The sequence below is a fragment of the Oryzias latipes genome, chromosome 1 (assembly GCF_002234675.1).
Source record: "Oryzias latipes chromosome 1, ASM223467v1".
NCBI lineage: Eukaryota > Metazoa > Chordata > Actinopteri > Beloniformes > Adrianichthyidae > Oryzias > Oryzias latipes.
In genome coordinates this window covers 12,823,406-12,838,937 of record NC_019859.2, presented here as the reverse complement: position 1 = coordinate 12,838,937, position 15,532 = coordinate 12,823,406, and the positions used below count along the sequence as shown (strand labels likewise).

At 38.2% G+C, this 15,532-nt stretch overlaps 1 protein-coding gene across 3 annotated transcripts in view; it reads right to left on the bottom strand.

The window, feature by feature from the left end:
- The window catches only part of zcchc7 (zinc finger CCHC-type containing 7), a 59,008-nt gene that overhangs the window by 1,559 nt on the left and 41,917 nt on the right, over nt 1-15,532 (bottom strand). For all 3 annotated transcript variants that reach the window (XM_011474853.3, XM_020702873.2, XM_011474847.3), the window contains 2 exons: nt 1,671-1,766; nt 658-775 (listed from right to left, as the gene is read on the bottom strand). In XM_011474853.3, coding sequence (XP_011473155.2) covers nt 658-775; nt 1,671-1,766 — 214 coding nt within the window. The remainder of the gene's footprint in view (nt 1-657; nt 776-1,670; nt 1,767-15,532) is intronic.

Sequence of the window (15,532 nt, the reverse complement as noted above, 5' to 3'; positions counted from 1 at the left end):
AGTTACCTTTGGAATATAAAAAAAAGAACAATTTTAGGTCCATCAAAAGAAATAAAGGTATCCATCTTTAATTTATGGTTGTTTTGATAGGACTAGTTGTTAAAATCCCTAATATTGTACCACTCCAACTACTGAGTTTTGGTTCTTTGGAGTTCCGTGAGGTTTCTACAGCAGGACACGTTGTCAGCTGTGTACCCCTCTTCAGAGGTAGGCCTGCCACTGTCCCCCGCTGTTATTTAGTCATTGTTGCCGTCCAGGTGATGTCACTCCTCCTCAGCCACAGCCAATGGCTTGCCCTCTCAGCTGTGTTGGTCAGCTCCTTAATGGCCTGTCTATAAGCCTGTCCTCTGACCCCGACCTCTCTGAGGAGCTTCGTGGCTGTACTGGCTACACCCTGCACCCTTTTAATTAAGCCAAGTATACATTTAGATGACAAATGGTCTTAAGTATGTATAAATGTAAAAAACAAAAGTTTGAAATGTAACTTTTTTATAAAAGATATATTGACGTTTCTTTATATGACAAACATCTCACAGTCAAATACAATATAATGATGAGGAAAATCTTGCAATAAAAAATCTGAGCTAAAAACAAGTTAATTTAAGCATTATTGCTAAATAAAGATAAATAAAGCCTGGGAAGGAATTAGTAACTTACCTTGAGTTTTTAGTTTTATCCTGTGTTGCCTGCGGTTAATTTCCTTCAATGTGTCGTAATGGTTGACGAATGGGATGGTGGGAAAAACCCCCTTAAACATTCTCTGTTTTGTACAGGCCTGGAAAAAAACAAACAAAAAAACTAAAGCAGAAGAATATTATACCTGGGTTTTTAAAGTCCCACTCCGATCATCTTTTGAGTTGTTGTAAAAGTGTTCCGAGTGTTTTTTTTAAAATAATGATTATGCTGTTTTTAGCCAAAATCTAAAAACCTGTACATTTGTAGGACATAGTTTCTACAGAGCGGCAGGAGTTAATCAGAAATTCGCTTCCGAGTTGTGGGCGGGACTGTTGGTGCTTCCCCTCATCCATCTGTTAGCACGCTCTCCTGCTGGCTGGCTTACAGCCCCTCACACCCCCAAAGTATCATTACCGGTGAAACAAAAATGGCGAAATGGCATCTGAGAGATCCCTGTACGTCTTTGTTTTCTATTTGTCTGCATCAGAATGGAGCGGAGCAGGGAGCTAGTGGCTTGCCGTGGTAGCTTCTACGTCACATCTACGAGCTTTTTTCAATAGCATTTCTTCAGCTGCTCCAGATTCACAACAATTTGAATAATGGAATACTCAGAAATGTCATTTTAAGCTCAACTCTTTTACATATGTCCTCCATCATCAGTAAAATGCCAAAGGAACATGTTAAAAACACCAAAAAACACAATTTTTCACTGTAGTGGGTCTTAAATGGTCTAACTTAAGCACAAGTCATATACTTCAATATTGTGTTCATGTTAAACAAACAAAGGCTGCTGCTTGTTTTTTTCCTCTTTTTTCCCCCCTTTAACTGTGTGAAGCAATATTTTCAGCCATTTATATTTTTGTGCTTTCAAAAAGAATTGTTTGTATAAAGGTTATTTATTAATATATTTTACTCCCTGCTTTCTTCCAGATATCATGTTTTTGACTAAAACATAAAAGAAACACTTGTAAAGTGTGAGCATATGAGATTCGTACGTAGCCAAAGTGTCCCTTCTTGGAGCAGTTGTAGCAGTAAGCAGGAGACCGACCCATATCTTCCGCTTGCTTCTTTACTGGGGGGCCATTTTCAGTCTAAGGACAAAAAAACAAAAAGGGGTTAATTGCATTTTTATAAGTCTAAAGTAGAAATGTGCATCAAACAAAACGAAGGGGTTTATTCTTCCATCCCTCCTCGCTTCTGTCGCCATTCCAATGCTCCCCATTGATAAGGATGGATGTTGATAGAATGAGGTGATTACAAAGGTGTGATTTGAGACCTGTAATGAACCTCTATGATAAGTAACAGTGTGTGTGCATGTGTGTGTGTTGGACACAGACTCCTCTTTAGGCCAGCGTTCTAAAGGACTTCCATGCTTCAGTGCCCACAGCAAATATACACTGATAAAGAGAGAAAAGGGACTGAGGCACCGAGCATTTACTCCTAATGTCTCACACACACACACACGCACGCACGCACTTCTACCAGCATTCACGACAACACATGCACAAAGCTCCACACACCTTCACACTCCTGTCTGGAGTGGCTCCTCCTTCCTCTCAGGCCTGTTTCCAAGATTACAAAAGATTTGTGCTCAACGTCATTTCTTAAACATTACTTAGCTTACCTCTCCTCCCACCTGCCTCCCCTCTTTGCTGTGTACAACCCCCCCGATGCAAACCAACAGACTTGCCCCCCCCCTTCTCGCCTTCTCTTTTCCGCTTGAGTAGTTTTGCAGTAGAAGGGATGAATGTTATTAGAGCACCGCGTCATTATCGGGTCAGGCCTGCCGGGCCCATCTCCATCACAAAGGCCAGGAGATCACAGACCTCCTGCAAGCGCACACCCCGACGTACGCACACATTCACTCATACACGCACACATGTGCACCCCTAAGGAGATCACAGTCCCAGTCTCAGGCCCCCCAATCGCCACCCTTCCTACCCCTCTTCCCATTCATCTTTCATGTAAATTGGCTGTAGGTCTTCCTCTGCCTCTTCCTCCCTGACCTTGGGCTTGCCTTATCTCCACACAGTCTGATCCAGCACACAGACGCTGATTTTGAAGCACAGAAGAGGGGAAAAAAAGGAGAAATTAAATCCCAGCGTGTTCTTTCATCAACCTGAGATCTGGGTGTAAGAACCTGGCATGAATGTGTGTCTGAAAGCATGTGCGAACAAGGAGTTATCTGCCTCTTTCAATATTAATTAAATGGAGAAACCTTTATCCCTCTTTATGGTCTCGCCCTCGTGGAGCCCATTCACAGGATTATAAACAAGGTCAAGCCTGGGGAGAACACCTCAACTTGGAGTTTTTCCAACGTCTGCTGAAAAACAAATCATTTCCCTGCCAAAAAGAGTCTCAGAGGCTCATTTGTCAAATTAAGTGCCACTGATCAGTGTCCTAGCGAAGAATTTTGTTTTTTTTAAATTAACAGTAAAAAAGTTTCTACAGTCACACCTTCCTGCTGAGAAGCTGCCAGTTTTTGGCAACATGACAGAAATACCTCAAGTTTAAAATTCATTTTTTAAATAATCACGGTTAAACAGAATAGTTGTAAACACTGAAATAAAAGCGTAATATACTTCATTGAAAAAGATCCGTCCCATAGAATTGATTTCAAAATGACCCCAAAAAGTTCTAAAAATTCAGATATTTTTCAGTAAAGGTAAAAACAAAAGAAACAAGAGCTGCCTTAATGCTAGAAAGTAATTTAAACACAAGAAAACCTAAAGCTAGTGTTGCTAAAACTACAAGCTAAAACATTCCAACGGATTCTTTGACAACAACAGAATGAAAACCAAAATTTCGCATTTAATGGATTCAGTGGGTCATGTATTAGTAGAACATGTCTATTTCTGATCAAAGGTCATTATAATGGCATAATGGACATGTGCATGCACATACATGTGTATGTGTATTTCTTTTTCTTCTACATTATTAATTTTACAATCAAGTCCTTAATGATCAGCTAAAGTTGACAAATCTATTTATAGGGATACATTTCTTTTGTTTGTCTTTAGGATTTTCTGTTTGAAATAAATCAATTCCAAATGTAGTGGAGCAACAAAATCCTCATCTTACACCATGTTGCAGACGGTGCTACTAAAGCTGTACAACACTGATAAAACACACCAGCAGCCTCAGACGGTCTTTCTGAACCGGATGTTCATTATCAGTTTCTCTGCACAATCAACCAAAAGTGTGTTTGTTCTGCAGTTTTCCTGCATGCTGAAGAGCTTTAGAGTTAGTGCACCAGTCAAACCTTTAGATATGTTTGAGCAGTAGTCATCAGATGACATTCTATTCAAATGTAGTGCATGGAATGGCATTGTATACAGTATTAGCAAACACACAAACAAGTTGTGTATGAAAGAAAGCCATTGTAAGTTGCAGAAATACCAAGAGATTGCAAAAACATGCAACCTTGCAACATGGACGTTGATTATGTTTATTATATTTCTTTTGTTGACTTTAAAATCAACAGAAAAGGGTTTTTAAAAAAAACGGTTTTGAATTTAACACTGACATTGGTTTCTCTCTTCGTTTCTCTGTTTCTGTTTGTCTCTTTCCTGACCTCTGCTACCCAAACTGTCACTGCGCCATCTGGTGGTCATCTATTCTTCTTGATGAATGTTTTTTTTTTTTTCTGTGGCAAATTAGAGAATGTTTTCATCCAAATGCATGTTAGAACCTTAAGATTTTAACGTGATCTTTATTTCACTAACATGGATCTTTATTCAAAAGAGTAGCAAAAAGTACGACCAGAGTAGCAGAAATCTAAAAATTGCCAAAAAACTTTTTATTTGTCATTGTTTGTATATTTCTTCAAACTATCATGGCAGTTAAAAAATATGTATAAAAAAATAAAAAAAGGATGGAAGTGACGGATATGTCAGAGATTGTTGATTTTTTAAATAATTTGTAAAGTTCTGTTTTATTAAACTTGTGTTAAAGCAAATTAAGCCATTTCTCATTTAAATCAACAATATTATTTACTTTGTTCATTTTGTTTATTAGCTTTTTTTAACACACAAAAACTGAATTTTTTAATTAAACAATTAAGGACTTGACATATACTTACACTTTAAAAAGCAAACTCTTACAAGACTAAAAATTTCTAAATGCTTTCTAAGATATTTAAATACAAAATCCCAGAAATGTGAACTTAAATAGAAGACTTAAATCAGTAAAAAAATAAAATAAATCCAACTCTCTTATCTGGTTATTTTCTAATTTAACACAAACTACATCTTAATTTTCAAGAAAGTTAAACTTTGTTAGGCTTTTCTTGATTTTTCATCAGAGCATTGCCTCAGGAATTCCCGGAGTTGAGAGGAATTTGAAAAGGAGGACCTAATGACTCACCTCATGTCTCTCAACTGCATTTTTGTATCAACGTCATGAAGTTCAAGACTCTGATTTGACAGTTCTAAAGCAAGAACTCACCCTTCTCAAAATCTTTCCCCCCAAAGAAACAACACACACTTCTGGATCTGAAGTTTTAATATAACATAATATAATATAATTTAATTTTTCTATCAAGTTTAATTGGATTATCCACTTTAGTTGCTTTTTCTAAAACACATAAATGACCAGGCAGGACCTTCTCTTTTTTCCTTCTGTTTTACATTTTATTCCTGCAATAGTTCTCAATATTTTTTCACATAACGATGGCCAAAATGCAAAAACATCTTTTTTTTTCAGGAATAAAAAAAAAGTGTTTCAAATATTCACAGTCAATACTGGTGGGAGGTTTTCGTCATGTGACCTTTATGTCATTTTATAAATTGCAGGATTTTCTTGCAGGTTCACTTAAAATGTGGAGTTAAAAAAAAGAGAAAAACTCAAAATCTACAAATTTGCAGATAGGAGGTTTTCTGTTTTGGCCATCGATAAATAGTTTTTCAGGGGTAGAGTGGTCGACCTCCAATCATAAGATCGCAGGCTCCGTTTCCGCCCAGTCAACCCGTGTGTCGAAGTGTCTTTGGGCACGACACTGAGCCCCACATTGCTCCTGGTGGTTACAGGTTGGCGCCAGTGTTGGGCGGTGGAGCAGCCATCAGTGTTTAAATGTGTGCGTGCATGGGTGAATAGGACTGGGACTGTAAAGCGCTTTAGGCCTTCCAGGAAGGTAATAAAGTGCTAAATGATTATACACCATTACCATTTATTTAAGCCATTATTTGGATGTAGTTACCAGACTTGGTGATATTTTTTGTTTAATTTCTTCAACACTTTTTTTTGGTGGCATCTCAAAGGGAAATAAACCAGCAACTCATGTTTTCAGGTATGTTTCTTTCCAAATTAACGAGATCACAAAAACCTATTGCCATAAATAAAAACCAAAACTTCAATGACAATTAGAAAAAAATTATTTACATCCCTTTATCTTTACCCAGGGGGATTTATCCATAATACTATAAGCTATTATGCCTTCCACACAAAGAGAAGAACAAGTAATTAAAAAAAACGAGTTTAATGTACCACACACACACAAACACACACATCCTACTGAGGAGATATGAAGACCTTCTGGAGGTAAACAGTAGGAGAAAGCTGGTCTGAAAACCATTGTATTTACAGTGTGTATGTGTTTGAGAAAGTCCAAAGGGCTTCACTATGTGGACACAGGCAGTCAACCATCCGTGGCCTCTCTGTCTCAAACACACACACACACACACACACACAGGTTTTCCCACAGCTGTCCTAACACATGCACCGTGTCCCTCAAAGCTCAGCTCTCCTCCGCTCCTTGCTTTAGCTGCTAGTGGCAAAGCTGTGATAATCCTTCGGCCAACACAAAGCTCAGACTAAACTCGGAAGGAACACACACACACACAACAACACACAGTTACAAAACGAAATCCTAGAAGCAAACAGGCTTGTGTGGGAGAGAGAGAGAGAGCGAGGAAAGGGGTTGGGATGTGAACAGTAACGGGTGTTGGGGGGCCAGCAGCGCTGTTTTGCATATGTTATTGCAGCAAGGGGAAGAGTTTTGCATATGTTGCTGGACCCACGGGGGACTTATTCTGCATGCAAAAAGAAAAGCTCCGCAGCACAACACACGGCTACCGGGCTCATAGCAGAGCAGACACACGCATGTGTGAAACACGCCAGTATGTACATATTAGGTTAACAGGGGAGGATTAACCATATGAGAAACTAAATGGCTGTAAGGTGAACATCTTCTCAGAGAGAACAATGAGAATGCTTTGACTAAATAGCCCAGAATCCTCTGACTTCTGTTGCTTCTAATACACCAGTAAAATGAATAAATTGATTACTTTTGCTCAAAGAGAAAATCAATCCTTGTTCCACACCTGTTTGAGGTAAAGGATTACGCATGTGCAGTAGAGGGGACGACAGCAGAGGTGAGGAATATTCTCCAAACAACCAGATGGGATTTTTCTCTTTTGTTGGCATCTACGAGTTCACAAAAACCCCCACATTAAAACCAAAAACTCTGCAAAGATCCACGCTTTCGTGTGACAGGTTTTTCGCTGGCTTCTTTTTTTCTTGTTTTATCCTCTCATCGCTAAGTCGATCCGTCGGCAGAAATACACAAAGAGTGCTGATTTTCTGATGAAAAAAAAAAAAAGAGAGAAAAAAATAAATCCCAGAAGGTGATGACAATGTGTTGTCGGGGTGAATAGCGGTGGGCTGCCACCTCTGGAGAGAAAAAAACCCATTTTGGGGCAGCAAGCAGGGGTAATCTGGTCACACCGTGCAAGGCGGAACAGAGGATACAAGCTAATCTATTCAGACCCAAGTTGTTCCCTTTCCATTTTGAGCACTGGGTGCTGAGTTCAGAGGCCTCACTCTTTTGTGGTTCCTGTGAGGTTAAGTTTTATGGAAATATACAGATGCACACGTTCATCCCAACCAATTAGATAGAGACAGCACTCGTGGACAAGAGTGACAGGGATTTAGATGTGCCGCATCGAAATGGACCGAGTGCTTTCTGCTTTAGTCGGAATGTTAAAACCCTGATTTTACATCTCAGCCAACACAGACCCGCAACCCAACACACAACAAAAACAGTCACTAACTTGCTTCGCAGAGTCACAATGACCTGCAAAGCCTGCAAAACCTCTGATAACACACTGCGTGCGAATGAGATGGTGTGTGCGTGAGCATGGGCATTTCTATTTGCATTCCTATGGATCTGCATATCCACGCAAAAGCTGTTTTCAAGACACTTAAAAAAAAAAAGGTCTTAAATACAGAATCCGAACATCTGCCACAAAAGTTACGTTTTACTTAAATGTTTATTTTATTTAAAGTTTGGGTTTTTTTGCCATCATGAGTTTATGGGTCCCTAGAATGTATGTGTGCCGCTTCCTTTGTCTGATTAACGAGCAGAAATATTGTTCAATGAAATTTAAATAAAAAAGTGAATTTGGCGGTTTTTGTATGATTGTTTACTCTTACACTACATTATAAAACATTTAATTTGCTCCCTAGGGATTGGAGCTTCATGATTTATGGATGAGTCTTAAAATGACTGTAAGCTATCAATACAATTTAACAAAAAGACGAGACTTTAAAATTAAAGTACCTTTAACGAAGAGTCCCAGAATGAAGAAAGCACTGAGAGCTTTTAGCACCCAGCAGAACTGTCACAAAGACGAGGTTGCAGAAACAGCTTACAGTACAGAATGGGATTTAAAGGATTTTTACCCTGCATGGTGTGAACCATCCCATCTCTTCAGAAAGGAACCAAAGAAGGAGGTCAGTCAAAGAAAAGGGAAAAAAAGAACAAAAAGAGGTGAAAATATCAAAGGTAAAACCTCAGCAGAAAGAGTTGAAGACTTTATTGTGGTTTGATTGACAGGGGATAAAAGTTAGAATGCATGTGCACAAGCACAGCTCTTTCCCATAATGCACTTCAACCTTTACCAGTACTTGCTTTACATTTTTTTAATCTAGCATTGAGTTATATTTAGTGTAACAACATGTCTTTTACTTTTTAGTAAAGCCCTTATTTTACCCCTGTTGGGGTATTTATGTCTGATGCTTTTTACACTGCTTTATTTGAATACTTCAGGAAGTTTAAATTTTATTGCTTTTATTGTGACTGTTCCTCAAAGTGTGCTTTTTATTCCATTGGATGTGACAAATATGCTAAAAATAGACAATCTTTACCTGTAACCTACACACAATTGTTGCTTGACTTAAAACAGATAAAATCATGAAAAGACCATTTTCTTTTTCCAAGAAAAATGCCAAAAGTGGTTTATGTCTACTGGGACCAAGTTGCAATTGCTGAATTAACCACTGAGTGGCAGTCTAAATCCATCCAGCATCCACAAACAGGAGAGCCTCATGTAAGACACTGACAGCCATCCTTCTACTAATACATCAGTGATTCACAGAGATACACAGAGAAACTAAAGAATTTGTAAAAGTTCAAAATAACTGAAAGACTTTGTTTTGTGTCTGTGTGTTTTTTTTTCAACCTAGATATCTTTTTCTTAGTTTAATTCTGTAAACTACAGAAAAGAATTTAGGTCAGAGAAGCAAACAATGAGAAGGGTGACCCGTCTTTAAATGCACACTTCAAATTCATCTCACAATAATGACAATTTCGGCTTAAAACAAACATTGCTGTAAATCTAACACCAGGAAGGATACTTAGTCTCTAAGAGATTTATTTGATTGTCATATTTTGGGAGGACAGGGATATGATTTGTTCCATAAAGATATCTTGAACAGCTTCTACACTAAAACACAAATAAATATAGGACATTTGCAAAAGAAAATGCTACCTAAGTAGAATATGATACTAAAATGGCCCTAATGGAGATCCTTTTACCCAAAAACCCATAACTTTTTTAAATTGTATTGCTTAAAGTCTCCTTCAAATGAAATGTAGTTTGAGAGGAAATCATTTCAAAAGCTTTAGTTGAGATTTTCTGGTATCAGGTGACAAACACACATGGTGGCCTTTTTGGCCCTCGGATAGGAATATTGTGCCTACACCTGGAAGACCTCTTTACCATATTTGATCGCATCACTGCATTGGACCATTTTAGGCCCTTCTTTGTCATTTAAAGGAACGCTGTTAGGCCATTTATTAGAATGTTTTTTTTTTTTTTACGAAGATTACATTTTGCTTTTCTTAAAAAAACCCAGAAACAATATTTTGTAGATTTCTTATCTATTTTCTTATCTATACTAAAAGTTCTCTTATGTCATGTGATAAACTGTATTTTCCTAAATTTACCTTAATATGCATGTTAAAAAGGTATAAAATGAAGTCATTAAAGTCTATAAAGTATAAGCATGTGTTAAATAACTATTTTGTATGCTGTGATATTCTCCTTAAAAATAAAAGTAAAGCTTAAATAGATGTATTTTGACATAAGAACTTAAAAAAGAAACGATTAATTGGCTGTTTTATTTACTTCCCATTAAAACAGGTCTACCTCTACCTTTTATTTAAGGGGTTAATGCCAAAAATAAACTTTTTTTCTTCCCTCTCAGTGATACAGAACAACTTATGTTGCTTCAAGACTAGTCTACTTTAACCTTCTATAATTGATAGATAATTAGCTCTTCAGAAAATCCTGCAGCTAATCTAAAATAGTGAGGTGACGGTTGCTTGCCACTATGTGCAAACATGGACCGTGAGTTGATTTAATCCTCTAGGATTTCTACTTTTACAAGTTTTTGTGTGCAAAATATCACTCTATAAATATGATTATTTTTTTTCTGAATGAGTGTAAAATGTATTTAACTGGATTAGATTTATAGTCAACCAAATCTTTTAACCTGGGTTTAACATGCATCATTTCTAAATAGCTAAAAGGATATCTGCTTAAGTTAATTCTACAAAAAATGCATGAAATAAATCAACATTTTGTCTAAATTCCAGGTTTTTTCTTTATAAGTTAGAATACTTGATGTCTCCTTCAAGGACTTGAGGACTCTTGGCGTCAATTAAACCCTCAAAAGGTCAAAAATGAGCCAGACAGAAAACTGTTGTACTAAGTATTTTAATTTGACATTGACAACCTGAGACATTCCTTTCTGTTAAAATGATTTTATTTTCTATGATGATAATGAAATGGTATTTTCTTTTTTGTGAAAATAAGAGGATTTAAAGGACAAAATGTCCTAACCTTGGGTTAACAAAAGTACGCGTGAGCTTAGCACACCTTCTGAAGAACAGCCGCAAGAAAGGAATGTATTAAAAGTACAACATCCAGAATTAAAAAGGGAAGAAAGGCAGTCGGCTGGCAAAGAGAGGAGCTCAAACGGCTTAATATTGGAGTCGAACAACAGGGTTACAGAGAGTTTTTCACGGGCACCCCAAGACATCACACGTGCACACCTGTCCCTGAGGAAGAAATCAATACACACATCCACGCTGTGATAGTCCCAACAAGACACAAACACACCACAGCGAGCCAAGGCAGGAGATCAATAAACATCAACACACAGGTGTCACTACTGATATCTAAAGAGTGGCTAATCAATGCTCACACAGACGTACCTGAACCAATCAGCTGCCGCGGGCTCAGTTTCACTTTCATTGTGTCTTTCACAACGATTTAATACACTCAATCCTCCACAGCAACACACACACACAGCTCTTCTCCATCACATCCAGCCCCCTCCTCCTGTTTGTCTCCAACATGCCGGTCACACACACACACACACACACACAAAGGTGCTTTTGATTCGTTTAGCAGGAAAAACTTGAAACCAACATGCGAACAATACCTTTGATGGTGGGCTGAGGAGACCCACATATTGACAAGTGACAGGAAGTCTGTGTGTGTGTGTGTATGTGTGTGTGTGTGTGTGTGTGTGGGGGGGGGGGTTAAAAACATCTGTTATGGTAAACGAAGACGGCCTTCACTTCCTGTAGTAGCCAGACGGCGGCACTCTGGTCCTAACCCTGCTTACAGAGCAGGACAAGACACTGTGACAGGTATGTGCAGACACACACACACCCCCACCCGCACACACATACATGAATCTCTTCATACATTAATTCTGCCAATTTAGAAACAGTAGGTCACTAATATCTATGCGCTCGCCTTTCGTACATGAAGTCTGTCCATTGATGAATGGCCCATGTCCCCCTAACACAAATTTATCTCCATTTTGGCTCTAAATAAATGTTGTTCTCTGCATTCTGCTCAAAGTTTAATCCATAAAAAATACTTTATGTCAGCTAAATGCACAAAGTTCAGGGGAAAAACAGAAACCGTGGCTTCTAAAGTATGGAAACCTGCAGGCTCCAATTAAAATCCTCTATCATTGAATACATACATAAAGACTTCATTAAAGAAAAATGAAGTGAGAAACGTTTAACAGCTGAAATGAAGAGATCATGGTTAGAACAAGATGTATAACAAACACATACTTTTGTGTATGATAGAAAGTGTCAGGAGTAATCACAGAAGTTTTTAATAGGGGGCTGCTGGAGCCTATCCCGTCCACTCGTGGGCGAAGGAAGCGGAAACCCTGGACAGGTCGTCAGTCTGGCGCAGGGCCACAATCACACACCCATGCACACTCACATTCACATCTCGGGACAATTTTAGAGTAACCAGTTAACCTATGAAGCATGTTTTTGGACAGTGGGAGGAAGCCGGAGTCCCCGGAGAGAACACACGCATGCACAGGATACACAGAACGTTTTTTGTGGTAATTAAGTCGTGCAGAACATTAATATCACATTTTTAATAATACTTTGCTGATTACATGTTCAGTAACAACAACAAACTACATAAAAAATGTCATTATTCAAACCAGCGAGACATTAACAAATAAAAAAAAAGATGCAGAAACCAAATCTTTTTCCGCTTGTTGTCAGTCACTTCAAGCTTTTTAAATTGATTTCAACTTAAATTACCAAACCAAATGCCCTGTTAGGTTTCATGGATCCATTTTAATTTCATTTATAATTTTTGTGATCCTCATAAACGTGTTTAGTCCTGTTTTTTCCAAAAAGCCATTAGCTGTCAGTCTTCTTGCTGCAGGCGATGTGGAATAATTTCAAGTTTTTAGCCATCAGTTTTCTCTATTTGGTCTTTTATTTTCAAATTAGAAATTTGTCTGAAATAAGCTGATGAAAGATGAGGGTTAGTCTTATGATTGTGTGCTCGCTGCCTTCTCTTTACTAAAAATATGCAATATTATTATTATCAGTGATTTTTACACCATGTCACCAACCCTGAATTAGAGTTCAATTTTTTATGTTCTGTTCTTCTACAGATTTTACCAAGAAAGTAACTTAAAACTAATCTAGGAGTAATGTAATGCATTACAACTTTGAAACAGAAAAGGGCTTTTTAATAAAAGATGTAATGTGTAAAGCACTACAGTTTGAAAGTAACCTGCTCATTACGGATGATAAATTATGACTTGGACAGTGTTTGACTCTGTCTGTACGATCAAACTGCATTGGGCTTTAGATTCACAGTATTTTTCTGCTGCCGTTTTCATTGTTGAGATTTCAGTCCAACTAATTGATTAACATAAAATTATTTTCATGTGCTGAGAGAAAGAAAGGCCAAAAAAGGAGCTCTTTAGCAAAACAAAAGCATTGTTTAAAATAAACGATTAAAGATAAAAAAGAGAAAGAAGGAAAACTCCAAACTCATTTGACACAGATACGATGAAAAGGTTATAGAGATCTTATTACTCCCATTTGTTGCTCTATATATTTGTAGAAGTGAGCACGTTTGTGTGTGTCCAAGTGTGTCAGTATCGTACTTTCTCAGTAAATGCCCCAGGGCATTGTGGTCTATACTGTGCGGCTGGGAAAGGTTTGTTAGTGGAAAACCAGGTGCAAACAGACACATACACTGACGGAAGATAACCGAACGCAGCTCACATGCACACACACGCACACACACACACACACACCCACCCACACACACACACACACACACACACACAAACGCACCTTTGAACGAAGGATAAATGGACCCAGTAGCAGGGAGGTCTGACAGAATGCCTTTTCACACCTGGCTGAGCCCAGCGGAAGGTGACAGAGTCACATCTACCAAACACACACACACAATCACACTCACACACACTCACATTGGGGAGTTCAGGGTCATAAGCAGCATCATGAATAAAATGAGACTGTCTAAAACAGAAGGAGCCCTGCGTTTGCCTGTGTGGAGGTGTATTTGTTTAAGTGCGGATGTGTTCATGTGGGGTGTGGGTCCCTAACCCCCATGCCAGTTTGGATCTGTAACGACCTTCTGTTCCCAGCACTTAAATGGCTTAAATACTTCAATTAGACCTGGGTCACAATCCTCCACCCGTTAAAGCATACTGTCAAACTCAAACACACACAGAAACACAGGAACAGAAATGGTTTCATCAGCCTGCAAGGGGACAGGACACTTTTGTTAGCTTCCTCTTGCTTGTGGCTCAAAATGAGAATACTGTAAAAGTAAAAAACAAACGTAAACTACATTTTATATGTTAAGTTACAATAAAACAAAGAAGATAAAGAAAAAAAGGTCTTAAATGTGTTAAAGACAAAATACATGTATGAACAGTGTGAGAAAACAATTTCAGTAGCAGGAACTTAACGTATCATGTCCTTCTGCAGAAGTATATTGATTTATTTCATGTTTAGATATTTCTAAACATTTTTCTTATTCCACCTTCTTTTTCTCAGCGTAGAGTAATTGAGGTGAGCCAGGGATCATTAACTTTTTGTCTAAACTTTACTTGTAGATAGATTCATATCTGGTATACAATGTACCCTCACTTTATTGTAGTTCACCTTTCCCTGTTTTACAGATTTGTTTTTTCAGTCCAATTTTCCATGTTGTTCTTTTTAAACAGTGCACTGTTTTCTGCGTCCCGATTGGCTGCTACCATTGTTAATCAACCTCCTTCATGCTGTGTCTCCTGTACAGAATGCGTTCACTTCACCAAATCTTTATAAATCTTTGATTGCAAGCAGGTCTTTGTTTTTTATTATTTAATACTGGACTTATTTTTTAACAAAGGTTTGAACTTTGAGAGTTTAAACGAGAGATAAAAGTGTAGAAACGTTCCTGTCTGACTGTGAAAAGTGTATAAAGTCTGTAGTGAGGAGTTTACAGATATTCTCTAACTTCACTGATTTGAACTATTGTGGGTTATATTTTGAACGTAACTCTCACGATAAATGAAGGAACACTGAATAGGAAAGTTCTCAAGTCGCCCAAAGCATCACTCCTCCACCACCATGCATAAAAACTGGTACAGGGATACACGAAGTAGTTCAGCCAAATGTAGAACGTTTCAGTATGATCACACTGTTCAAATGTGGTCTCATCTGTCCAAAAGCTTTAGCTATATACTATATCAGGGGTGGGCAATTCCAGGCCTCGAGGGCCGGTGTGTCTGCATGATTTCCAGATAGTCTTGCCCTACTCATGGCTGATTACCTGCTTCAGGTGTGTCCAGCCAATTAGAACATGCCAGAGCAGGGTATGCTGGAAAACATGCAGGAATGCGGCCCTCAGTGCCCACGTCTGTACTATATGGTGCTAAGGGTTTGTACCAGTGGGAAGAAACTGTCAAATGTTCTAAAATTACTTATTTACGGTCTGTTTTCCTTCACAGCTGTTGCCTATTTTTGCACTTCGGCCAACCCATCTCTGGGGTGAAGGAGCTGCATCAACCACTCTGGAGAATTCCGGCCACTTCTTTGAGTGTTTTTCACTCAAAGAAGATCTTATAATTCTTTATAAACTGACAGACAAGAAATACTGCTTCTCCTAAACCTTCATTGAAGACTTTCCAACTTGTCAAACCACAACAAATAGTAAATCTATATCTAAAATAGGTTAAAAAAACAGATCTAAGCATTCCTCAACTTTAATTTCTC